Here is a 25,162-nt window from a genome sequence, read left to right as displayed (position 1 = left end):
GAGCTCAGAGGTGCATTGTTGCCATGCAGAGTCTGGCCTGGCTTCCAAGCTTATACATTTTAGGAACAGCTGGGTTTTGTAGAATGAGCGAGCCTTCACTGTACAAGCTAGAATGCCCTTGCAAAGGCAACTGACATTCCAAGACAACACGTCTTAGTCTCACTGAGTACAATGCTCACCTCGTGGCAGGCTAGACACTTGCTCACATGCCTCCCACACGCCACCAGTTGATATGAGCTGTTCCTGAGACAAGCTGAAACAAAACAAAGCCACCCAAAGTTAGACTCAATAACCGCACTCTGATAGACTGTGTTATTATTTTCTGCACCAAAGATGATGCGTGCTAGTAGAAGCTCTGCTGGAAAGATGTCACCAACCAACTTATCACTAGTATCTCATGTCTGTGTAAAGCAGAGAGTGCTGGCTCCTACCGAGTTTAATTATGTGTTGGAACAAGAAGCGGGAGCCTCTTACAGAAGCCTCTCAAGGTGCTTAGGCATATTATTTATCTTTTAGAATCCATGCCAATCAGAAGTCTGTATCAGAGATTGCTGACCTCCGCCTAAGGGCGGTAGCATACAATCCATAATGAGAGGAAGCAGTCCATAGCGGTCCAATTACTACCTTTATAAAGTTGTGCAATCTTTGTGTGTAACAGTCCACTCCAAGGGCAAAAACTGCCAAACAGTGCAAACGCTATCCAGCACCTTCATGGGAATCCTGCTCCCAGCATCTTTCCTTGCCACAGACAGGAGGAAAATCTATTCTCCACGTAGGCAAATGTACCCGACTCAGTCACCGGGACAACAGCATACTGTCAGGGCCTTGAGTGTATTTCACCTTCCTAGGTTTAGATAGCTCAGCTGAAGAGTTTAGTTGGCTTAAATACAAGGTCAGCTCCTCTGCTGACAGGAGGCATTGTGAAGAAAGACAGAAGTGTGGGCCAGCCCCTCCTTACCCTACGAGGTGCTTTTACCCAGAGGCTGTTTCACTGGGCCGGGTTTGTGCTACATCGCAGATGTGTAGCAGTTACGTCTGCACCCAGTCTCATACCCTCTTGACTCTGACGTGGATCCACACACACTGATCTGACCTTCCTGCCTTGACCTCAGACCCGACTCATCGTAATGGTCATGCTGGGTGATCACTGGATGGTGTCTGATGCTGGTTACTCTCTCTGGACTCGACCCTGACTTGCTGGGCTGTGTTTCCAGCTTGACATCATCACTATGGGCTTGTCTGATGATCTGGACTCTCAGGTGAACCTCGCCACCCTCACCAGCACTGCTCTGCTCACTCAGGCACTGGGGCACAGGGCCTCTGCTGATGAGGCCACTGCTTCTTCATGCCTCATAATGATGCTCTGCTTCTGCCTCGCCCCTTCCCTTAGGAAGCAGTCTGCACATGCTGCTTCCTAACAAGTATAATTTTAACTTTTTTTTCCTTTTTTTCTGGAAAATTACTACCTCTCCAATGGAGCACTGAGAATTGTTTCTGTGAGTTGAATCATTCCTTCCACGACTTCGGTGGTAGCATCTCGTACCATCTTCCGAAGAGTAGTACCTGGTTGAGATTGAGAAAAAGCAAGGAAGTTGACACAAAGCACCAACAGGAAGCAACTGCCAAAGATGAACACACAGACTGCTCTGTTTGCACAGATACTTTTTTTAAGGAAGATATTTTTAAGGAAGCAACATGCTTAATGTGCTTCCCACTTCCAAAAGGACTTTGGACAAGAATCTCAATACTTTATAAATACGAATGTCCAGTCAACGATACAACTGCCTACGTTATCACTCTTTCACAGATGGAAATCTACAGGAGTAGACACAGAAGTGATTCATTCATAAACATGTTGCAAATTCCACAGAACAGCTGATAATGGGACTACCTGCTCATGATAACTTGCTTCCCTGCAGATACCAGATCTCGTATCAGGCTCTGAAATATTTGGTTTCTTCATACAGAGGTGAGGGACCCACCACTCTGTGTAGTGGTGACTGCCCTGCTGTCACTGTCTCACCTTGGCCCTTGGGGAGCCAGTAGTACACTGTGGCAACTGCAAGAATGGCATTTTGGACATCCTCACTCAGTTTCCGGCAATCCTGAAAATGGATAGGCAAAAGGATTAATCGTGAGTAGTACATGGCTGCACTGCATTTAGAAAGTCTCACAAGCAATCACTTACACTCGGATTGCTTTGAGAAAAGGGAAGCACGGTAACACCTATCTTGCTTGAGAAACAAATACAGTGCAACAGGAAGATACAGTAAGCAAGCTGTATACATGATAAGCCACCTCATGATTTGATAACAAAGCATGCCCTGGTGTGGTGGTCATGCATCAGAGAGGAAGTAGTAGCTTAGATCATTATTCTGAACTGCAGGTCTTTTTTTTCTTCTCCAAACACAGGTGTGATCAATTAACAGCACAAATATTGCATGTTCTTTGTTAGATCTAAGGTCTGTATTGTCCAATATGCTGTCTCTTACCAGCTATAGATGCTAAAGAAAAGAACGTAAGAATACTCCTACTTGGCATGTCTCCCTAACTTACAGAAATTAGTTCTCTGGGCAATTCCTGAATTGGATTAACACACTCTAGAATACATAGCCCATACCGACATCCCTTGTTTGTGCTGCACAATATGACTTTGGTTTAGACAAGTGAATCAGGAGATACCTGAAACTCGTCTCACACTCTGCAACATCACAGTCTGGGGGGTTGTTCGCTCACCTCGGCAGAAGTCAGTGGAGGCCCTGAGAACGCCAGACTCAGCTTTGTAGCTTCCTGTGACGTTACTTTGAATGTCTGACCTAGAAAGGATTCAATGGGAATAAAAGGACAGAAAGGAACTTGGGTAAAAGAGAAGAGAACAGAGCAGCTGGATGAGCAGCATCTCTGATGCCACTCTGCCCTACCGCTTGGTTACCGTTTCTTCCTTCCAAGCAATATGAAGACATAAAACTAAATCCCACTACAGAAGACAAAATTCCATGGTGTATTTGTGCCATGCACGTTGGGTGTGTCCTACATCTGCTTTTTTCCTAGTTGGCATTGATATCCACAACCACGCTTTGTGCCCTGGTCCGCGACACCTTCACCAGGACATGCCGCGAGACTCCAACAGGGACCAAAGGCTTTAAAAAAACCGAGTCGTGACGACTGTTCGATAACGGCGGCTGCTCTACCAACCCCAACACCCTGGCAAGGGGCTGGAGACCCTCCGGGGATCCCGCTTGCAAGCCAGAGCCCTGCCAGGCACCGGCACGGCGTACCCCGGCCTCCCTCCGCCCGGAGCCTACACCCGGCCCGCCCCGCTCCATTATCGGCCCTGACCCGGCCCCGCTCCGCCCCGACCCCGGCCGCTGCCCCCCCACCCGTACCTAGGGCGTCCCAGAAGCGCGGCAGCTCGAACGGCTCTCGGCCCTCGCTCGGTTCGCCCTCTGTAACGGCAGAGAGAGACCTCAGCCAGCGGAGAGTCGGCTGGGCCCGGCCCGGCCCCCGCCCGGCCCCGGCTCCCACCTCGCAGCCGCGCCAGCACGGCCCGCAGCGCGCCGCCCAGCTCCCGCAGCGGCTCCCGCGCCTCCATGGCTGCGGCCGGCGCCCACCGCTCCCTCACCGGCACCCGCGTCACATCCGCTTCCGGGCAACGGCGGAAGCGGCGCCACCCCGCCCCGACAGACGAGAGCCACGATGGCGCTGCGATAGACTTTATTAGATAGAGGGGTAGGGAAAGGGCCCGCTACTGCAGCTGGCGGAGCTCCTCGAAGTTGAGGAGGTTGTTGGCGGTCTCGGACCAGGCGGGATGGGTGGCCCCGTCCATCTCGGGGGCCAGGCTGTTGGTACTGTCCAGCGCGTGGTTGGTGCCCCCGATCACCTCATGGCACTCGGGGCACCGGCTCCTCTCCATCGCCCCCCCGCACTCCCCGATCACGTAGATGTGCCCGTTTTTGCACTTGAACCAGTGGCCGCGGGGACAGCCCACGGCACTGACAATTTGCACCCTTTCAGCTTCGGAGACGCCCAGCCCCGACAGAGGCAGGGCGGCGCAGACCCTCTCCAGCTCTGCCTTCACCGCAGCTTCATCCTGCTCCGTGAACTTCTTCGTCCCTTCCAGGATCTGACGCATGCTGGTGATCTCTGCTGCAAGTGCTGGGGTGATCATCCCCCTTGCCCCCTCGCACCTTGCCAAGAGGCTCAGCAGATAGGTCAGTCTCTGGAGCTCGGCTTGCAGGTCAGAGAGCTCCTGGTCTGTGAAACTGAGACGCGGCTTATCCAGCCACTCCTGGACTTCATCCAGCCGCTTTCTCAGCCCTTTTCTCTCATTTGCATTGATTTTGCTCATAGAGTTGGTTAGGTCAGCTATGTGGTTGTATAGATTAAGCTGGTTCTCAATTAGTCCAATACTCTTTGTGGAGAGATCAGAAGCTTTAAGTTTATCTTCTAGCATGAGATACTTAAGGGGTAGATTCTTCTGCAGAACAGCACTCCCTGTCAGTGCCACCTGCAGCCTTTGTCTGTTAGATTCAATTTCCTGGGCTGGGCCTTGGATTTTCTCTTTCACCTTTTCTATCTCCTCCAGCCGCCTTTTCACAATGGTGCCATATCTCAAACTCTTTCTGACAGGTGTCTGACAGATAGGGCACACCTTCAGCTTGATGACACCATCATCTTCATCCATATAATGGTCAAGGCCTTGGGACTCAAAGACATGGCCACAGTCTTCAAGCTGCACAAATCGAACGTCTGGGTCTTCCTCAAAGCCAAAAAAGATCTGGGTGAGTTCCTCACGGTCACAAACAAGGCACTTCTTTGGGCAGGGCTCTCCGCACAATCCAATACAAGGATGACCACAGCTGAGAAGCTTAGCACATGGTGCATTGCAGCGAGGCCTATTGCATGGTTCAGAGCAAAGATTGGTACACTGGTAGTGCTGGCACTGCCACTCGCATGGCTCAGCACATGGAAAACAGCTCTCTCCACATTTCTTTTTACACCTACTGTGGATACAGTGGTTCTCACATTCCCGCTGGCAGGGAGGGCATTCTGCAGTACAAGGCTGCTGGCACTTGTGGGAGCAGACCAATAAGCGCTTGCAGGGGCTGCTACATTGCTGATGAAATCTTCCTTCAAAGCAGGCATGACAGGAACCCGAGCATGCATGACCACACTGCAGCATGACAGAACACTTTGTCTTACATTCCACAGGCTTCTCATGTTTCATCTCCTCAGTGACCCAGCATTTAACTTGCTGGTTGTGGCCGCATTTCAGTGTGACTGTAACCAGTTCAGGACACCACTGAGTGCATTTCTGCCCACAGAATTTGTTGCACGTGTGTCCACAGTCCAGCTTTTTCTGACAAGGTTCTTGGCAAAGAAACTCACTCTCCGGAGTAGAGCATGGCACCATCTGCAGATGGCCACACTTAGAAATAGTTTTCTCTACTCTCACCGTGCATGGTCCACAGGGCTCGTAACACGACCGTGGACAGCGGTGCCCATTGGCACAAAGCACCTTTTGACATGGCTTCAGGCACTGATACTCCTTGTGCTGAGTGTCATATGGGTGACATGCCCTTGTGCAAACGTGTCCGCAACTCAACCTAAATTCACAGGGACGACTACAGCCTCCTTCTGGGACTTTGCTGAAGTCTGCTGCTGTAGATACCAGGGTCTTGGTTTCAGGGTGGTTTTGACAGCAAAGCATCAGTGAGCGGCCAATGTGACCTTTCTCCCGAAGGGTGTGAATGATCTTGCTCCAGAGAGGAACCTTGCCAAGCATTCTCATATTTCCAATACAATACAGCCCTTTCTTAGCTCTGGATAATGCTACACAGATCCGATTGGAGATCTGTAAGAATCCAGTTCTCTCCTCCTTGTTGCTCCGCACAAGTGACAGCAGAATAATATCATTCTCCTCCCCCTGGTACTTATCTACTACGTGAACCTTCACACCTGCAAAGGTCTTGGCTGGCATGAGCTTACGCAGACAGAAAAGCTGTCCAGTATAAGTAGTGAGAATGGTAATCTGAGAAGGTAGATAATCCTGACACAAGAAGTATTTGCACAGTTCCACTACAAACTGGGCCTCGTGTGGATTCTGGTGGCTTTTCCCTTCCTGGATCTCTTGCTCAGGAAAGTCATGTTCCACAAAGTAGAGGTTAGATAAGACACCCTGAAACAAAAGAAAGGAATGTCAGAATTCTAGCTTCCTTCACTGCAGCCTGTTTCCATGTTCCCAATTAGAAAATGACTCTTAAGGAGAAGACTACATTAGGTGATTTCCTCTTAGATTTCCGTAGCATATTCATCAGATAGGAATTTAAGCTTATTAATCACATTTCAGCTTATTAGTAGTATTTCAGTATCCTAATATGAAATCAGTTCTGTGGATGGTTTTATTCCCTATATTTTCAGAGTTGTTTCTACTGTATCTTTTCAGGTTATAGAAAAGGAAGATAAGGTGCTAGTAACATTTCTCAAAGCATCATAGTTCCATTTCAGGTTTGTGGTGTGAACACTGTCTCATTTTGGCCATGTGGGAGAAAGATAGTAAGTTACCAGTGCACGGGGCTTAGCACGTGCCTAAAACCGTCTAGCAAAAAAACATGCCTTCTCTGTTACTACAGTGAAAACAGAGAGGAAGGACAATTGCTTTTCCACCAGGAAAAGCAGGAACTCTAGGGACTCCAGTGGTCACTCACCAGCTCAAGGGGCATAGAGTTGTCTGCTTACCTGTTCAAAGATGCCATTTGCCTTGAGTTAGTGGGGATCTTTATTTTTTGCCTGTTAACTGGAATTCTTCTACCCATAAGAAATTCTTGGGCTGCGTGCCAAACCCCAGAGACTCTTTTGATCAGCAAAGAACAGTTTTTGTAGATCAAACACAGATCTCTCGTTCTCCAAGGTGTCCATAGTGCCCACTGCTGTACGGTTTAATTCAGTGATCACCTATGTTGGCTACTGTACTAGATGGGAAGATTCAGTTTTGGTGCCTTTTGGTATCTTGAGGTTTTAAGGCCAGATGGAACCATAAGATTCTCCAGAGTAGCTTCCCATAGGAGAAATGGGGTAAAATTTTGTGGTCTCCTAAGTGGTTGCGTGGTTTTTGTTGTTGGTTATTTTTTTGATTGGTTGAGTTTTGTTTGGTTTTGGGGTTTTTTTGTTTACTTTTTTATTTGTTTAACTAAAGCATCTTCTACAAAATACTTGATCTGGATTTCAAGGGCCTGCCACTTTCACAGACAGGTTATTCTAGTAATTAAATCGTCTTCAGTTATCAGTTTTCTCATCTGGCTTCAGCATTCTGCTATAGTTTTCAGTATGCTTTCCTCACGCAGTTAAAGAGCTTTTAATTAATTAGTACTGTCTTTTCATGAAGAGAGATTTACATAGGCTAAGCTACTGTAATCCTCTTTCTGTAACTACCTGCAACTCTTTCTCCCAGGGTATTCAGTCGCTCATGTTCCAGAGATCCAAAGCCTAGCTCTGATACAGCTCAGCACTGTAACCTTGGCTCAGACTTCTGGGGAAATAGTTCAGTTGTGACAGACAGCTGTGAGCAAGTCTGCAGAACGGGGCTATGCAAGGTAAGAAAGGTAAAATTTACAGACAGAGATAGGATTGTTAATAGTTCAAAGATGCAAGAAAAGCACCAACATGGAAAGATATGAAATCCTAATTAGGGTGGGGAAATACAAATCAGAAAACAGGGAGTTAGTGTTAAGGCAGAAACTCAGTAACGTTAAGGAAGAAGCAGAGGCTGATGCTTCTTCTGACTGGTACCTGCCCAACTACAGCAGAGACTCTCCAAGTGTCTTACAGTGTGGCAAGCATACGAATGCTTATAACTTATTAAATTCTAGCTGTTTATTGTGTGTGTTAGCCGGTAAGTGAATGCTTTCTATTTTTAGGCTGAATAGATCTTGTTTGCAGATGTTGTGTATTCGTCAAATGCCCAGAGGACCCAAGGAAGGAGGATTCCAGTAATCAAGTCATCTATCTTACGTTGGAGTTTCACATGTTATGCTTTAAGTCTCTCATTTAAAGCTTCCTCATAGCTTTCAGTCTCCTACAGGTCTTCTGGTCCATTTTTCACTGTTCTTTTAAAGTCCTCAGTACTGGATCCATTTCCAGTGTCCACCATTGCTAATGCCAGAACAACTCTGGCATTACTTACCTAATTACTTACCTAAATCTATATCACACATTTCCTTGATTCAGGTATGATTTTCAATAACTGAACTTGATCTGGATTCTCAATCAAGAATTTGAAATCCTTGAACACTACATTTTACAGAAACTCATTTTAGCCAGTAACAGGGGACAAAACCAATTGCTTAGATTGCCAAAAACTCACTTTTATGTTCTCATACTTCAGGACAGAGGGGTGGTTCTCCAGCTCCTGGTATATATGAGGAGTGAGAAGCTGGGCAATTTCAGGTCGCATGCGGTGCTGAAACACAAAGCAGCTGTATCAGTCTTGAGGAAGAAGCACCATATTTCTTTGTCAATATTCTCTTGTTCCACTGTACAGACTGTGGCTGAATACCAGACAAGTATGCTTTCCCAGAAAGAGTCAAGAAGGGAGCACCTCCCCACTCCCCATCCTCCCGTGCCCCATCGCTGCCACCACCAGCAATTACAGGGGCAGTAGTAGCAGAGTATCTTCAAGAAAATAATTTGGGAAGGTTGTTGTAATAACACTGGTCTCAGTGCAAATTTAAGAACACTGTTATAGATAACAAAGGCCAGCACCTGACCCTAACCACTACATAAGGTGGTTTGAATACAGGTCTGATGGAAGTAGAATTAACTTCTCCAGGCACCAAGACAGATGATTAAAGCAATTTAGGAAGACTTGTGCTGTCAGTCTCCAGAGTTCTGGAAGTTTCAGATGCCGCAATAAGCCACGTTCATGGCACTAAAACATATGGGAACCACAGTGCTGTGGACAACATCACTGAGTAATTGGAAATACACCGGTACACTGTGGCAGCTTGACAGCTCTTACCATTCTTTTTGGGAATTTAATAGCACATTCTTTTCTTTTAGGCTGCTCTGAGAGTAGAAATGCATACTTAAGTGTACCACAAACTTAAAACAACCTAAATGCAAATGCAATGGAGTTTCTTTATAGCTCTTCCTCACTTGGTATTTCAGACGGACAAAGGGGAAATTGACTTTCACCAGCCGTTCAAAGAGAGAGACTTCCAGATTGAAGTTCTTGGCCAGGTCATAAACGTTTGCACTAGGCTGCAGCTGAAAGAGAAGGGATAGGAGGTTCATGTTTTAGCACTTTTCCTGTGTGTTAGTAAGATTTTTTCACTTGTCTTTTTCTGACACTGGTTCCCCATAGGAAGGCTGGATTCTTGCAGAAGTGCTAAATTATCAAAGTTAAATACAGTCACAACCAAAGTGGATACAAGTACATGTAAAATTGTATCACACTGAAAGACAAGTTCCACCTGAGCTCTGCTCCAAAACTACAGGAGACAGGACCTGTGCTATCTGTGGAGGCTGGGGAACAGTAAGTCTTGGCCCCTGTTTCACATATGGTGTTTGGTCGAAAGGTTCTAGTTCATCTGCACAACACTTAGAGGCATTAGTCACGGATGTTACCTGCTGGTGATCTCCAATGAGGATGAGATGCTGGCAAGCTTTACTCAGGGTAGTAATGGTGTGAGCCTCAAGGACCTCTGCTGCCTCTTCTACAATGACAATTCGCGGTTCTACTTTTTGCAAGATCTGACGGTATTTGGCAGCACCTGAGCAAGGAGAGAAGGTAAACCTTAGCAGAATGATTACACGCAGGCAGTATGACAAGAGTTTTCAGGCAGGGGAGTAGGCCATGTCCCAGAAGAGACTGAGGTTGTGCCCAAGATTCCCCATTTCAAGACTCAGCTTTTTAAACTTTAAAACAGCACCATACCAAGAATGGCTTCTGCGTGAAGAGTTATTAAGGAAGGCGGATGGGGATTATAATCTTGTGCCTGCCTTGGCCCTTACCCAACCCTCTCTTCAGACATAAGATGCCTACTCAATATATTGATCAACACACATAAATAAACCTAAAATTGTCTTTCCAAAGGGTCGTATTACGGTGACCTTTAGACTACCATCACCAGAAGGTGATGTGGGGGTAGCAGTGCAGATATTAGCTGTGCTTTACCTGAGCACAAGAAGTGGAGCATTTCTATTAGAAGAATGCGGTTCAGAATGGAGGCAGTGCAAGAATGCACAGAAACTGCTCACGCAGTTACTTGACAACTCGCAAAATAGCCACATTTCCAAATGGAGTCAGAGATTAAGAAGGCTGCAGACTAACAGGAAGCCTAACCCAGGCTGTCAAGCAGCACATGATACCGATCTTTTGGCAACAAGGTCCTTTAACCATTACTAGATCCAGTGCAATACTGGTTTGCTTCCCAACTGTTGTGCACCTGTAGTTGTCATCCCCACAACTTGGGCCTCCTTGAGAATGCAGAGATCTTCCTGCAGCCTCAGTTCTGTCAGTCTTTCTGCTGCCGCCTGATACTGCCGTTCATGCTGCAGAATCCTCTGTCGAATAAAGCCCTGGTAGGTCTGCAGCCAAAGCCTGAGAAGAAAGTGCCATTATCACATACAGCAAGGGGAACAGGATAGTGATCCACAAGTTCTGAGTGGATTCATTTCAAAACTTCCTTTGTGTCTTTTGGGCAAGAGATTATTAGCATCTGTACTTAGTCCCAAATACACACAGTGGAGATGACAGCACTGTCCAAACAATACAGGGAAGCAGACCAAGCATGTTCCAATAAGGAGCTGAATCGATACAGACAGAAACACCATGGCTTGACAGAAAGAGTTTGCAAACTGGAATAGTCAAAGGAAACATTTGCCTGAGAGACCCTGCAAAATAGCTTTGTCACCTGTAAAGCCTCCAGCGGGAGCTCAGGTCCAGCTGCCACACATTCTGAATAGCTTTGGCCTCTAACTCTGTCATTGCGCTCAGTTTACGGAGCTCAACCTTCATCTTGTGTTTCATTCTCTTCCTCTGGCCAGAAGTTACCTGCAGAAAAAAGCACTCCCCAATAGGCAGTTACAGCACAAAGATTCTTCTTTATTAGCATCCCCGTGTTACTCTTTACACGGTCAAGCAGAGCCAGAGCATGCTAGTGCACACAATTACCTCCCACTGCGTAGTATTCTGTTGTGGTTGGGCTGTTCCTCGTTCCTCATTCTCCAGCTTCATAGCCAATATCATGCTGGCTAGTTCATCAACAGCTCTGTGCTCTTCCTCCTTCCTTCCCTGAGGCTTTGCTGCTTCTTCATCCTCAATCACTCTGTCAGCTTGAATCAGGTCAGCTTCCTCTGGGATCTCCAAAAGCTCCTCTTCTGCTTCACCTTCCCACTCCTCCTCTCTCTCCTGCTGACCACCTGTGAGAGTCACCAGTCACATGCAGTAAGCCACAGCCACTCTAGCAGAATCACAGCACAGCAATCAGATTGCTACATGGAAATTAGTGTTAATCTTCTTTCCACTACCTTACAGTACCCTGCATCTTTCAGTGTCTGTTAAGTAGCAGTGTCTCTTTTCTGGCACATAAGTACTGCTTAGGCAAACACACCTGTAGAGGATTGGGGGTGGGGGGCAAATGTCTGGTTCGTTGGTTTGGGTTTTTTTTACCTGGATTCTCAGCCCCTATATTCTCTGCAGCACTCTGGGTGAAGACAGTTACACCAAGGCCCAGCCACTCCAGCATCATCGAGTGTTGTGAAGCACTGTAGTAAAACTCATCGTCATCCTAATATAAGGAAAGTCAAATCAGACAGTCCTATTGCACTTCAGAGTCTTCAGATGAGGCCAAAGCAGCACCTCGCAGCAGCAGATAACTAGGACAAATCCCCAAGAGACCTCCAGAGACAGAAAGTCTGAGCAGCCTCAGATCTTCAGAGAGAGCATCCCTCCTCGCCTTCCGTTTAGGAGGCTTTCATTTGGGCACTTGTACTTTTATGCTGATAAAGATTACTTAGAATCTCTGCAGTTTAAAGAAGTAAAATTTAAAGCCCCTGCCTGCCCCGCCTGGTCTAGACTATTGTTACTTGTACAGCTTGCTGTTCAGTCCTTTTTTAGCAGAAAAAAAGTGTGCTTGGGGAACCTCAGACTCATTAGCAGAAAGGGTAGTAAGTATACATTGGATCTGCTTGACTGAGAAGAAAGGGACCTCTCTTACCAGACCATTCATCAGACTGTCCCAGTGCTGGGGTGCAATGCATGATTCCAAGTGGCGCTCATGCAGAACTCCATATGTTGTGCACTCCAAGAGCTTCGCTCCTTCATGGAGCTCCTGCTCAGCCTGCTTCATCTCATTGGTTATCTACTCATAACAAAGAGAAGAGAGGCATCATCATACTCAGAGAAGCAAAGTTCAGAAACTGCAGGACAAGAAACTGATAAAGTGAAAACAGATGGAAGAATTAAGAGGCTGATTTCAGTGTAAGACAAGGTGAAAGAACAGGTGTGGAGGAAGTTTAGTTCAGTTAGCTTCTCCAATGCACAAGCAACCCAGTCCCACCATCTCCGGTGAACTCTGCACATACGTTCACGTAGGCTCTGCGGAGATGCATTGGCAAGTTGTATCGGAATCCACACTTCTTCCTCAGCTCCCTCAAGGTGAATTGCTTCAGGACCTCACTGCTACTTCTGCCCCCAACACGCACCATCCCATGTTTTTGGAATGTGTATATTCCTGGGAATGAAGAAGAAATATTAGTACTAAAGAGGCAAGTTCTGTTTCTGCAGTAGGACAAGGGGTAGGGAGAACACCCTTTGTCTACAAATGCTGCCCTGGATTGGTCTGAGTGAAGTTTTCTTATTGTGTATCAACGCGGCTAGAGTCACTAGAAAAAGCCAAAAGGGCAGATCCTCACCCCACAAGATGGGCAGAGTAAGAGTTACACTGTAATTTCTATCCATCATACTTGCCAGGTACTCTTACCTTCTAAGAACTGATCCAGTGCATGGTTAGTGTAGCAAACTATAAGGATAGGAGACTTCTGGACGGTGCTTTGCCACGCATGATTATTAGTCAAGAGAGCCTGAACAATCTTCAAACCCACATAAGTCTTCCCTGCAAAACAAGCTCAGAATCAGACAAGGGTAATCCGCCCTCTAAGGGCTGCCTTGAAAAACAGCAATCATCAAAAACAGATACAAGACTTCCTTCTAGGCTGCAAATCTGACCTGTGCCAAGAGAGCTGACCCCAGAGGTAACTAGTTTACAAAATGTAAATGAAGAAGCATGACACTGTCTTTCTGGCCTGTAGTTGAGCAAGGCCATACTCTGCAAGAATGTTGTCTTTGGTTAATATGCTGGACCTGAACCCAGGGTTTCCTCTGCCACTGCTTTCCCCATCCCACTCTAATAGCAGCTTCACACATGACATTTGGCTGCACAGGAAACATCTGCACACTAGCGGAATTCAAGCAGTGGTGCTTATTGAGTTCAGGTACCGTTCAAAACAATTACAGTTAATTTTGTAATGCTTTTTTCACCCAGAGGATCATGGCTGAACACTCACAGTGTTCTAACATGCTACGAAGACAAGTAGGGCTCTTGCACAGCAAGAGGTATCATGTTATCAAAGATGGTTGAAAATATTTTCACCCCGATACATAAGTGGAGCCAATAGTGCAGTTGGTGTCTACTTGCAACTAGGTTGGCAATGATCAGATCAGATACGGGTATCAGGATACTTAAAGCTCTTCTCCACAGCTCATGCTAACTGGGCTACTCAAGCATCAATCAGGCATGAGACTAAAGATATGGAGACAGTACAGGTGGCTTTTTCTGAAGTTAATTTCCCTAAATGGGGAATCCAGGAGAACTCAATGAACTTAAATGACAGGAACTTAAAGCAAATATTTCTCACCAGTCCCAGGAGGTCCTTGGATAATAGCCAGCTCCTTGGTAAGTGCAAGACTCAATGCCTGCATCTGAGACTCATCTAATCTCAAGGCTTCCATTGAAGGCCACTTCATGGGATCTAGAACATGGACACTTTGCCTTGTCAAACGATCAGGGTTGGTCTCTTCATCTGACGGGGGATCTTCCATCAAGGGTGCAAAGTTGTAGGCAGTATCCATTGTCAGATATGTTGGCTTGTCCACCTGTGCATCACATTCCACGATGTACTTCTGGAAGGGGATATCTTCTTCCTGGATTTCCTGTAACCCTTCTAACACATGCCGATAGGCCTCAAAGTAGGCAGTTGTCTCTACCATGAGGAAGGAGTCTGAGGGTTGAACCTCTGCCAGCAGTGCCTGGCTCTGTGCATTAAAACATAGCTGCACAATCCCATGTGCAAGATCTGCATTATCACGATTAGAAACAGTGGCAAAAAGGCATGTTTCAAAGTGATCTTTGGACATGCAGATCAGGGATCCATATAGCAACCGTTTGGAATTCTGCCATCGTACAAACTTCAATGGTTTTATGTCAAACTGGACCTTGTAAACAATACCAGTTGGGGAACAGACAGGGGTAATAATCCGTGTGTCAAAGTAGATCCTGATATCATCAAATTTTTTTTTTCTCAAGCCTTTGTCCTCAAAGCTCTGCAAAAGCTCCAAGATACCTTCTCTTAAAGGCCTTACAAAGTCTTCTCTCAGAAGCCGGAAATGGGTGTCAAGATAAATGCTGGTGCTCTCATATCTTCCAGAAACAATATTGGGACGTAGAAAGGGTTTCTCATCACGATGTACCTCATTATATGTGGGATATATTGTCATTGTACGATAGGTTTCTTCTTGACCATCAGTCTGAGGCTGCATAAGAGTATAGTTATCAGCCCTTAACGTGCCTTCACGTCTCTTCTCCTGTAGATGCTGCACGAGCATCTGGACTTTATTTAGATTCTTCTCTGTTTCTTCTGGGATGTCCACACCAGAAGCTCTCAGGGCATTTATGGATGCTGGCAAGACTGTCAAGAGAACAGAGATTTTCTGCACAGAGCTGGCTGGGAAAATACTGATTAGGTCCTGAAGAAGTGAAATGATGTTGCTAATATGCACAGGGTACTGATGACGTACAGCAGGGACTGCTTCTGTTATCATGTCAGACACATACTGTGGCAGACAGACCTTGAGAAAGTTGGACTCCTTCACCACTCCAAGCAGCTGTTGGACACTCTGTCTGTCCATTCGGGAACTGCATGCTTTTTGAAGCACCTGGCAAACGAGCTGAAGGAAATTTGGTTTCATAGCTGTTTGGGAAAGAAGTTCCTTCAAACCCAAACTGGAAGCAAGTGTGATGACAACTTCTGAAGGGTCTTTCTGGAGGAGACTTTCTAGGAATTTATAGCCAATCCTTTTGCCTTGCTGAGGCTGCTCACTGACCTGGGCACGACCTGGCATAGGGTTCTGGTAGGAATGAGGATTCTCCCGAGGCTGCATCCTCCTTCCCCTATCTTCATTTTTCTGCTCGTTCCTCAGTCCTCTAGCTCCTTCCTGGGCTTCTCCACCTTGATAACTCCTTCCCCTACCCTCATTTTGTTGCTCATTCCAGGGTCCTCTGGCCCTTTCTTGTGCTTGTCCATCTTGATACCTCCTTACCCTACTCTCGTCTTCTTGCGCATTCCAGGGTCCTCTGGCCCTCTCATGTGCTTGTCCATCTTGATACCTCCTTCCCCTACCCTCATTTTGTTGCTCATTCCAGGGTCCTCTGGCCCTTTCTTGTGCTTGTCCATCTTGATACCTCCTTCCCCTGCCCTCGTCTTCTTGCGCATTCCAGGGTCCTCTGGCCCTCTCATGTGCTTGTCCATCTTGATACCTCCTTCCCCTACCCTCATCTTGTGCATTCCAGGGTCCTCTGGCCCTCTCGTGTGCTTGTCCACCTTGATACCTCATTCTCCTTCCTTCATTTTCCTGTTCATTCCAGTGTCCTGTGGCTCCACTGTTGGCCAGTCCACCTTGGTTTCTTGGTTTATTCTTGTTTGACTGAGGAACCCTCCAAGTCGTACCACCAAATCTCTCCTCTCTTTGCTGAGGTAAAAGAGTATAATTACTTGCTTGGGGGCTTTCCCCTGACTGAGCTGTCTGACCTGAAACATTATTTATTCTGTTTCTGCCTCTTCGCATAAAGCCAGTATCCCAGTGATCTGTGTGCCCTTAAGAAAAAAAATAAATAAAATAAGACACTCCTTAATTATAAATCAACCACATTAACCTGCCTCCCAACACAAACGCATGAGCATTTTGGCCTGATAGTCAGCATGGTTTGGACATTCGGAATCAAATTAGAAAACCACGATTATATTTGCACCCAGCCTTTCAAATTGGGGTTTCCTTCATACCCCTTTTTCTAACTGCTAAAAAGAGTGCCGTGCCTAGGGTTCACTTAAGCTGTTAAGCCACGAAGACACTAAAAAAATGAAACCCTTTTCCACAGAACAGAAAGCAGAAATAAGAAAGGACAGAGGTGAAGTTTCCCACACAGGGCAGGATTTCCTCGGGAGTTAGCTGTCACTGAAATAATGACAAAGGCAGCAGCTGACTTTGACTGTATATAGTATAGTTAAAATGCAGACCTTCTGGACAAAGTCCGACCACTCAGAGTAGCAGAAAGCATAGATCATATAGCCTTTATCATGTTCTCAACAGAATACTTAGGGAAGTGCTGAATGCCGTCACACACAGCCAGCAAAGAGATTATTGCAGCACATCATGCCCCAACCAGACTCCGGGGGCAAATACGTAAATGCTGGAATTTAGGCTTGAGAGGAAATGTCACTGTACAGAGGCAGGGAAGGAGCGGATCCCCCTGTACCAGCCCCATCCCCCAGACCTTCTGCCCAGCCTTCCCCGGCCGACCCTCACCTCTCCCGGCTCCAGCTCGGGGCTGCCGCCCACACGGCTCCTGCCCGGCTCTCTCCATCGCTCGGCCCGGCGACTCCTCACTGGGGCGTCGGGGCTCCCCGGGGCTCCTGCACCGCGACACAGCCGCCGTCGTGCTCGGGTGTGCCGCGCTCCCGCACGTCTCGGGACCGGCCGGTACTGCCCCGCCACCGCCGAAAGTTTCGCTTTCCAGTTCCCCGTAAGGCCCGCCCCGCCGCCGCCCACCGCCCTCCTCCGGTATCGGCCCCCTCCTGCCCCCGCCCGGCCCCAGCCCTCCGCCGTACCGGCCCATAAGCGGCCCCGCCGGCCCCCGGCTCCCCTTCCCCGGTACCGTCCCGCTCCCGGCGGGCAGCAACCCCTGATCCGCTTTCCCCCGGTACCGGCTCGCTCCCGGCCCCGGCTCGCAGTAACTCCCGATCCCCCGTCCCCGGTAACGGCTCCGGCGGGCAGCAACCCCCACCCTCGCCCCGGTACCGGCCCGCTCCCGGCGGGCAAAAATCCCCGATCCGCTTTCCCCAGATACCGGCCCACTCCCGGCCCCAGCGGGCAGCAACCCCCACCCTCCTTTCCCTGCTACCGGCCGTCTCCCGGCCCCGGCGGGCAGCAACCCCCGCCCCTCGCCCCGGTACCGTCCCTGGCAGGCAGCCCCTCCTCACCCTTCCCCACTCCCGACGGGCAGCACACCCCACCGTCCCCCAGTACCGGTCGTCCCCGGCGGACAGCGCCCCCGACACTGCTCCTTTCCCCTAGTCCCGTCGTCCCCACCCAGCGCCGTTGCTTTCGGTTTCCTTTCCGCCCAAGGGCGGGACCAGCCGTTGCTCCGGCCCCCGGCGCGGGGCTGGGCCGGCCGGGCGCACGCGCGGCCGCGGGCTCGGGCCGTTCCGTGAGGGAGGGCGGCCATGCTGCAGGGCCTGGGCCTGGTGGGCACCATCGCGGAGGGGGACGCGGGTCCCGAGGACCCCGAGTCCGGGGGCTCCGAGGATGAGGAGGTGGGGCCGGGCAGGATCTGTTGTCTAGGCCGGGGGTGGGGGCTGGGGCGGATCGGGCCGCGGTCTGGGCCGGTCCGATCGGACCGTTCGGCGATCGTTGCTCATTGCCGTTACCACAGGAGCCGCGCCGGGCGCCGGGCCCCAGGCGGCGGGGCTCGGCCGGAGGGGACTTCAGCGCCTCTTTCGTCTTCGGCGAGGCGGAGGCCGGCGGGGAAGGCGCCTGGGCGGCGGCGCTGCGCCAGCTCCGCGGCAAGGTGAGGCCTGGGGCCGGGAGCGGGTGCGGGGCCTGGGGCCGCCCCGCCGGGCTCCTCACCGCTCCTCTGCCCTGATCTCCTGCCTAGAGAGCGGCCACGACGCTTGATGAGAAGATTGAGAAAGTGAGACAGAAAAGGAAGTTCCAGGTCAGAGCCTTTCTCTCCCGTTGCTGAAAATCCCGGCGTGGGTTTTGGGCTTCTGCTGCGTTCCCTGCTGCGGCACAGCTCTGAAAGTGCCCTGAGCTGCAGAGCTCAAACCATGGCTCAGCACCTCAACGCGGTGTGCAGCCACACGTAGAATGGTTTGGGTTGGAAGGAACCTTAAAGATCGCGTAGTTCCAGCCCCCCTGCCCTGGGCAGGGACACCTCCCACCAGACCAGGTTGCTCCAAGCCCCGTCCAGCCTGGCCTTGAACCCCTCCAGGGACGGGGCAGCCACCACCTCTCTGGGCAACCTGTGCCAGGGGCTCACCACCCTCACAGTAAAGAATTTCTTCCTGATATCTGATCTAAATCTACCCTCCTTCAGTTTAAAACCGTCACTCCTCATCCTATGGCTCCACTCCCTGATCCAGAGTCCCTCCCCAGCTTTTCTGGAGCCCCTTTAGGTACTGGAAGGGGCCCTAAGGTCTCCCTGGAGCCATCTCTTCTCCAGGCTGAACCCCCCCAGCTCTCAGCCTGTCTTCATAGGAGAGGTGCTCCAGCCCTCTGATCATCAACCTGATGCGTAGCTGAACTCATAAGAATGCGGAATTGTTAATGCTTAAGGTTATGCAAAACCGTATATATGTGAATGGCCTTATAATAACAACAAACAAAAGGTCACCAAGGATTGAAGCTTCTTTTTTATCCTTTTTTAAAAAACTTTTAAAAAATCTTTTCCTAGGAAAGAGAAGCTAAACAAGCAAAAGCGAAAGATGGAGATGCGGAGACTGAGGGTAATAAGACCAAGAAGACAGAGTGTGAGGATTTCAGTAGGGATGAAGAAGAAGAAGAAGATGTGGAGTCTCAGTGTTCACTGGATGATGAAACTATCTTCACAAAAGCAGGTATCAGCAGTACATAGAGAGACAGCCTCCTGATTTCGGCTGGGATAGGGTTAATTTTTTTTCTAGTAGCTGCTGGGCTTTGGATTTAGTGTGAGAACAATGTTGGTAACCCATATTGTTTTAGTTGTTGCTAAGTAATGCTTATATTAAGTCAAGGACTTTTTCAGCTTCCCATAGAAGCTGAGAGGGAGCACAGACAGGACAAGGTGGGCAAAGGAATATCCCATACCATAAATGTCATGCTTAGTATAGAAGTGGGGGCTAGCCGGTGGGGCAGAAGTCTGCACTTGCTGCTCAGTATGGGCTGGGCAATCATCACCGGGTGGTGAGAAATTGTATTGCATCACTCATTTTGTATATTCTTTTATCATCATCATTATTATTATTTTCTCTTCCGTTACTGCTCTATTACACTGTCTTTATCTCAGCCCATGAGGTTGTTTTCCTTTTTCTCCCTCTTCTCCCTGTCCTACTGGGGGAGAGCAGTAAGTAAACGGCTGCGTGGTCCTAGTTGCAGCCTGGGCCTGAATCACGACAGACGGTCAGGAGCAAGAATCTTACAGACTGTTGGCTCACCAGAGAAAATTCCGTAGTGAAGCCTTGCTGGGAGTGGGCAAGAACCTCTTATTTTTTGTTATCTTCCTTCTACAACATTCCTTCTGATTTTGGTCAAGTTTATTTTGAATGGTAATGTAGTGCTTTAATTGAACTTGTCCCTGAGGAAGGACATTTGCTTGGCATTTTACTCCATTGCATGCCAGTACTTGTTTCTGAGGTTTCTCCTTCAATAACTCATTCAGAGCAAAAAGTATGAGATGAAGGTAGTCACTGTATCTTGTTCTGTGTTTAGCTGTGCTTGTTAATTCTCGTCCCATTTCTTTTTCTCTGTAGATACGGTGAAAGTGAAGGAACGTAAGAGATCAAAAAAGGGAGAAAAGGTAAGTGACACTTTGTTATTCCCCAGCATTTCTTCTGGAGGAATTTGACGTTGGTTAGCAAACTGTAGCTCAAAACCAGCCCAGAGCCTTTTGATAACATTTTGTGTTGCTGCCTGTGTTGTTCCAGTTTTGTTATCGTTGCTGTTTCTAGGAAGCAGAGAGCTTTTTTGAAGATGCCTCTCAATATGATGATAACTTGTCATTCCAGGACATGAATCTTTCACGACCTTTGCTAAAGGTATTTCCTAGTTTAGTTATTACATATGTTACTCTGAAGAATATTGTACAGCCTGCCCTCCACCAATCTGAACTAGTAAATTCCTCTTCTCTTTGCAGCCTCTGAAAAAGAAATTACATGGAAGCTAGTGTGAGAGTTCTTTAGGAGCTGTTATTCCCAAATAATGGAAGCCATTCTTTGATTTGCAATATGTCAACACTATATTGAGTGAGACTTGTCACAGAATCATAGAATGGCTGAGGTTGGAAGGGACCTCTGGAGGTGATCTTGTCCAACCCCCTGCTCAAGCAGGGCCATCTAGAGCAGGTTGCCCAGGACCATGTCCAGATGGCTTTTGACTGTCTCCAAGGATGGAGACTCCACAGCCTCTCTGGGCAACCTGTGACAGTGCTCAGCCACCTTTGCAGTGAAAAAATGTTTCCTGGTGTTCAGAGGGAGCCTCCTGTGTTTCAGTTTGTGGCCATTGCCTCTGCTCCCGTCACAGGGTGCCACTGAAAAGAGCTTGGCTTCGTCCTCTTTTCACCCTCCCTTCAAAATCCTCTCCAAGTCTTCTCGAGGGTAAACAGTCCCAGCTCTGTCAGCCTTTCCTCATATGGGAGGTGCTCCAGTCCCTTCATAATCTTTGTGGCCCTTTGCTGGGCTCTTTCCAGTGCATTCATGTCTCTTGTATGCGGGAGCCCAGCACTGGATGCAGTACTGCAGTTGTGGCTGTAACAGAGACGGAGTTTAATTTCTCTGTCTCCTTTGTAGGCAATCACAGCTCTTGGCTTCAAGCAACCAACCCCAATTCAGAAGGCTTGTATCCCGGTGGGTCTTCTGGGGAAGGATATTTGTGCCTGTGCTGCTACTGGGACAGGTAGGGATTGAGCAGGGCACGGGAAACACGGAGAATTAGCTATTCAGAATAAGTGGTAATTCTTAATTTTCTTCTTTAGGTAAAACAGCTGCCTTCATCTTGCCTGTCCTTGAGCGCCTGATTTACAAACCTCGTCAGGCTCCAATAACACGGGTGTTGGTTCTAGTGCCAACACGAGAACTGGGTATTCAGGTGCACTCTGTCACAAAACAGCTGGCGCAGTTCAGCAGCGTCACAACTTGCCTTGCTGTAGGTGAGTATTAAGTTGCTTCTGTGAACTGTACAGCTTGCTGTAAACTGCTGTATAGAACTGGAAATTGTAATAAAACTGGAGGCTGTATGGTTATTGAAGGCAGGTGTGCTATGGTTTAAAATCTCACTTTCCAATACCATGCCGTACTTTTTGTTTGTTGGTTTCTGAGAAAGAAAAGGTGGGGTCTGATTGCGAACATGGTATTAATCTGAGTTGTTTCCCGTTCCTCAGGCAATTTGGATCTGTGTACTCTGCTGCAGCCTGCTCAGGGAGTCAGCAGTCCGTGTTCGTTCTCTTTCAGGTGGCCTGGATGTGAAGACTCAGGAAGCAGCTCTGCGCTCTGGGCCAGACATTCTTATCGCCACTCCTGGGCGACTGATTGATCATCTCCACAACTGCCCTTCTTTCCACCTGAGCAGTGTCGAGGTGCTGATATTGGATGAAGCGGACAGGTAGGCTAAGCAGGACAGCGGTGAAAAATGAGGTGGTAGTTTTCTGCTTTCCCGGGCTATAGGGCAGTCTTTGTTGCCCTACCTGAAGTAACGTTTCTTAGCTAGAACCAGATGAAGCTGCTTTACCTTGCTCTTTTTCCTGTGTAGGATGCTGGATGAATACTTTGAGGAACAGATGAAGGAAATAATCAGGTTGTGCTCCCACCACCGTCAGACAATGCTTTTCTCTGCCACAATGACAGAGGAGGTAAGACAGGCTGCTGAGAAGCTTATGGAGGCAGAAAGCTGAATGGAAGTTTGTCTAGTCTTTTAACAGATTGTGTGGCCTTCTTTTTTCTTAACCTGTTTTGGTAGGTGAAAGATTTGGCTTCTGTTTCCTTGAAAAATCCTGTCCGAATTTTTGTGAACAGCAACACAGATGTTGCCCCTTTCCTGCGTCAGGAATTTATCCGGATCAGACCCAACCGAGAGGGGGACCGTGAGGCCATTGTATCAGGTTAGTGATGAGCAAAGACAAGCTGGAACTGGTAGGTGACTATGAAGCAGGCTCCTGAGAGGACTTTTTTTTTTTTTTCTTTCAGCTCTACTGACACGAACCTTCCCAGATCATGTGATGCTTTTCACCCAGACCAAGAAACAGGCTCACCGTATGCACATCCTACTGGGGCTGATGGGTCTGCGGGTTGGGGAGCTTCATGGGAACCTCTCTCAGGCACAGCGGCTGGAAGCACTCAGGTATTAGCAGGCTTTGTTGGCAATCATAGGCAAAAAAAGAAGTTAAGAGTTGGAAGTTTTAGGGCAGAAAGGGATTGCTGTATTCATTGCTAATGCACTTGCTATCTCTGCTTAGGCGCTTCAAGGATGAGCAGATTGATATTCTGGTAGCTACAGATGTGGCTGCACGTGGACTTGATATTGAAGGTGTTAAAACAGTGAGTATTTGCAGTACTGAGCTTTTTAATCAGTCCTTTAAAATTGTTTCCCTACTAACACTGTTTCTGTTACAGGTAATCAATTTTACCATGCCCAACACCACCAAACACTATGTGCATCGGGTGGGTCGGACAGCAAGAGCAGGCAGGGCTGGTCGTTCAGTTTCACTTGTGGGGGAGGAAGAGCGCAAGATGCTGAAGGATATTGTGAAAACTGCCAAAACACCAGTGAAAGCCAGAATTCTCCCCCAAGGTATGTGCTTCACGGAGGTAAAAAGCAGGAGAGCAGTAGGCAGGGAATATCATGGTACAGAGGGACACTAAAAGAGGTGCGGAAAAACAAGATGGACTTTACATGAGCTGCTTCTGATGTTCACACTGTATCGTTTTCAGATGTCATACTAAAATTTCGGGAGAAGATTGAGAATCTAGAAAAAGATGTCTATGCGGTTCTGTGCTTGGAGCGTGAGGAACGTGAGATGCAGCAGTCAGAGGCCCAGGTAAGGGGTTTTTTAGGATTTTTTTTTTTTTTACCTTAGTTTTTTTAGGATCTGGGGTAGATATAGTGCGTAAGGAGGTTACCCTAATGTACTTAACCTACCTGCTTTAGAAAGGGAAGAAAGAGAGATTTTTTAGCCACCATGAGCTTACTTCTTGCCTGAATTATCTCAGATCAATAGGGCAAAGAAGCAGCTGGAGGCAGGAAAACAAGAGACTGCGAGTGAGGGCTTGGAGCGGAGCTGGTTCCAGACCCGTGAAGAGAGGAAGAAAGAAAAATGTGAGTTGTGACACTGCTGCCACGTTAAATTCCATAGCTGCAACTGGACTTTGGTCTGTACTTTAAGAGGTTCTTTAATCGATGTTTTTCTTTGTCTCTCCAGTGGCTAAAGCCCTGCAGGAGTTTGACCTAGCATTAAGAGGCAAAAAGAAAAGGAAGAAATTTATGCAGGACCAACAGAAAAAAGTCCAAATGACGGTGAGTACGTTCACAGACAAATGGGACCCTCGGTGGACTATTTTAGTTTTCCCTTAGCAAAACCTCACGTCACTGTAAACTTGCATTTTAACACCTTTCAGCCAGAGGAGAGGTCACAGTTTGAAATCTTGAAATCTCAAATGTATGCTGAGCGGCTGGCAAAAAGGAATCGCCGAGCAAAACGAGCCAGAGCCTTGCCAGAAGAGGAACCAGCAGCAGCACCAGCAGGTGGAGACTTTTGTTTTACAGCTGACTTATCTTTTGTCAGGCGCTTTCTAACAAATAGGTAAACTAAACTAATTTGTATAGAGGAATGGCTGGGCTGTGTGTTTGCGGGGAGGAGTCACTGCCTTTCCTGATGGTTTGGCTAATTGTTGTGGTCAAGGCTACGGGCTGTAATAAACAAGATGATGCTATGGCTTTCTCTTTACAGCTCTTTACAGACGTTCTGACTCTTGTCTCTGTGCTAGGTCCCAAGCGGAAGAAAAAACAGTCTGTGTTTGACGAAGAGCTTACCAACACGAGCAGGAAGGCGCTGAAGCAGTACCGTGCCGGGTAATGTCTTAGCAGTAGCACATGAGTCCAGACTTTCGTAGGTGGGATTTTTTTTGCACCTCTGGATTTTTTTGGGGATACCTCGACTGATATTGGGGGAAAAGGTGGGCAGAGCAGAGAAGGGATTCTTGCAAGAAGTACCTGTGCTGTTGATATACTTCAGTGGTTTTGTCTTACCTCCCCCCTTCCCTCTCTCTTTAAAAGCCCATCATTTGAAGACCGAAAACGCTTGGGTGTGGCCCAACGTAGGAAAGGAGGAAACTTCAAATCCAAGTCCAGGTATAGCTCCCTTTACCTTCTCATTCAAGTTGGTGGGGGTTTTTTCCTGCTTTCTTTTTCCTCATCTTGTGATTTTTTTAAAGGTCCTTGATAAAAGGTTTGTTGGTTCTGCAGTAGTTTACCCTCCTACTGCAGGTCTGATGCTGGGGGCAATCAAGGATACTCCTTTAATAGCACGTTCCAAGGCTACTAGAAAATGCTCAGTGCTGTTCCTTAGTGCTGAGAGTTGGACTGGTGTAATTAATTTCAGATATCTTCTCTTTCAGGTACAAAAGAAAGTAAGAACTGTTGGCAGTTACCAAAGGGGGGTAGTTTGGACAATGCATGCATTTCAGGCATGCTCTCCCCAGGGTCTGGATTTCTTTGTACTGCAAGGAGACAACTTCAGTAAAATTGAAGTTTTTCTTCAAGTTCTGGAATAGCTTTGGGGTGCTCGTTAAGACCTGGTTGAAGACCCTGTGTGAAAACATCTTCATCAGCCCATGCAATAAAAGATTACTTTTTTTCTAAAAA

General features: G+C 47.9%; 3 protein-coding genes across 7 annotated transcripts in view; 1 reads left to right on the top strand and 2 right to left on the bottom strand.

Moving 5' to 3' along the window:
- CCNDBP1 (cyclin D1 binding protein 1) overlaps positions 1 to 3,719 on the bottom strand; it is an 8,418-nt gene extending 4,699 nt beyond the window's left edge. The window contains exons 1-6 of one of the 2 annotated variants that reach the window (XR_012589680.1): positions 3,526 to 3,719; positions 3,387 to 3,446; positions 2,737 to 2,816; positions 2,024 to 2,105; positions 1,467 to 1,563; positions 180 to 253 (exon numbers count right to left, since the gene is read on the bottom strand). Coding sequence is in view for 1 of the 2 variants with exons in the window: in XM_074605693.1 (XP_074461794.1) it covers positions 180 to 253; positions 1,467 to 1,563; positions 2,024 to 2,105; positions 2,737 to 2,816; positions 3,387 to 3,446; positions 3,526 to 3,592 (460 nt within the window). In the remaining variant the exon portion in view is untranslated. The remainder of the gene's footprint in view (positions 1 to 179; positions 254 to 1,466; positions 1,564 to 2,023; positions 2,106 to 2,736; positions 2,817 to 3,386; positions 3,447 to 3,525) is intronic. The other variant, XM_074605693.1, reaches the window with a different exon arrangement.
- ZNFX1 (zinc finger NFX1-type containing 1) lies at positions 3,698 to 17,825 on the bottom strand. Of its 4 annotated transcripts, none has more exons than XM_074605686.1 (14): positions 17,582 to 17,825; positions 16,862 to 17,038; positions 13,918 to 16,152; positions 12,984 to 13,115; positions 12,586 to 12,734; positions 12,219 to 12,362; positions 11,672 to 11,789; positions 11,174 to 11,421; positions 10,914 to 11,053; positions 10,446 to 10,600; positions 9,625 to 9,770; positions 9,154 to 9,264; positions 8,363 to 8,458; positions 3,698 to 6,178 (listed from the first exon to the last, which is right to left on the bottom strand). In XM_074605686.1, the coding sequence occupies exons 1-14, from the start codon at positions 17,808 to 17,810 to the stop codon at positions 3,746 to 3,748; spliced, it is 6,513 nt and encodes a 2,170-aa protein (XP_074461787.1). In that variant the 5' UTR covers positions 17,811 to 17,825; the 3' UTR covers positions 3,698 to 3,745. The 4 variants fall into 4 exon arrangements, with proteins under 4 accessions (XP_074461787.1, XP_074461788.1, XP_074461789.1 ...); XM_074605687.1 differs by having other exon boundaries at positions 16,862 to 16,968; positions 17,582 to 17,673; XM_074605688.1 differs by having other exon boundaries at positions 16,862 to 16,968; positions 17,536 to 17,671.
- Positions 17,714 to 25,162, top strand: DDX27 (DEAD-box helicase 27). Its single transcript, XM_074605690.1, has 21 exons — positions 17,714 to 17,868; positions 17,988 to 18,122; positions 18,210 to 18,269; positions 19,008 to 19,170; positions 20,062 to 20,108; positions 20,260 to 20,346; positions 21,097 to 21,202; positions 21,282 to 21,455; positions 21,757 to 21,907; positions 22,055 to 22,154; positions 22,262 to 22,403; positions 22,489 to 22,642; positions 22,758 to 22,839; positions 22,915 to 23,092; positions 23,233 to 23,339; positions 23,512 to 23,617; positions 23,721 to 23,815; positions 23,917 to 24,043; positions 24,286 to 24,370; positions 24,575 to 24,649; positions 24,916 to 25,162. Exons 1-21 carry the CDS (start codon positions 17,779 to 17,781, stop codon positions 24,929 to 24,931), a joined length of 2,280 nt encoding a protein of 759 aa, XP_074461791.1. The 5' UTR covers positions 17,714 to 17,778; the 3' UTR covers positions 24,932 to 25,162.

The sequence above is a fragment of the Larus michahellis genome, chromosome 12 (genome assembly GCF_964199755.1).
Source record: "Larus michahellis chromosome 12, bLarMic1.1, whole genome shotgun sequence".
Taxonomy (NCBI): Eukaryota; Metazoa; Chordata; class Aves; order Charadriiformes; family Laridae; genus Larus; species Larus michahellis.
This window is presented reverse-complemented; position numbering and strand designations above follow the sequence as displayed.

Excerpts from the sequence above, each read along its gene's own strand:
- DDX27 (XM_074605690.1), top strand. The coding sequence starts at position 17,779 with ATGCTGCAGGGCCTGGGCCTGGTGGGCACCATCGCGGAGGGGGACGCG. Across the intron at positions 18,123-18,209 it reads TGCGCCAGCTCCGCGGCAAG|AGAGCGGCCACGACGCTTGA; the intron begins GTGAGGCCTGGG and ends TCTCCTGCCTAG. Across the intron at positions 24,044-24,285 it reads ACCAGCAGCAGCACCAGCAG|GTCCCAAGCGGAAGAAAAAA; the intron begins GTGGAGACTTTT and ends TCTCTGTGCTAG.
- ZNFX1 (XM_074605686.1), bottom strand. The coding sequence starts at position 17,810 with ATGGTGCCCACCAGGCCCAGGCCCTGCAGCATGGCCGCCCTCCCTCAC. Across the intron at positions 10,601-10,913 it reads TCCCGCTGGAGGCTTTACAG|GCTTTGGCTGCAGACCTACC; the intron begins GTGACAAAGCTA and ends CTTTCTTCTCAG. Across the intron at positions 6,179-8,362 it reads TGAAGTATGAGAACATAAAA|GGTGTCTTATCTAACCTCTA; the intron begins GTGAGTTTTTGG and ends CTTTTGTTTCAG.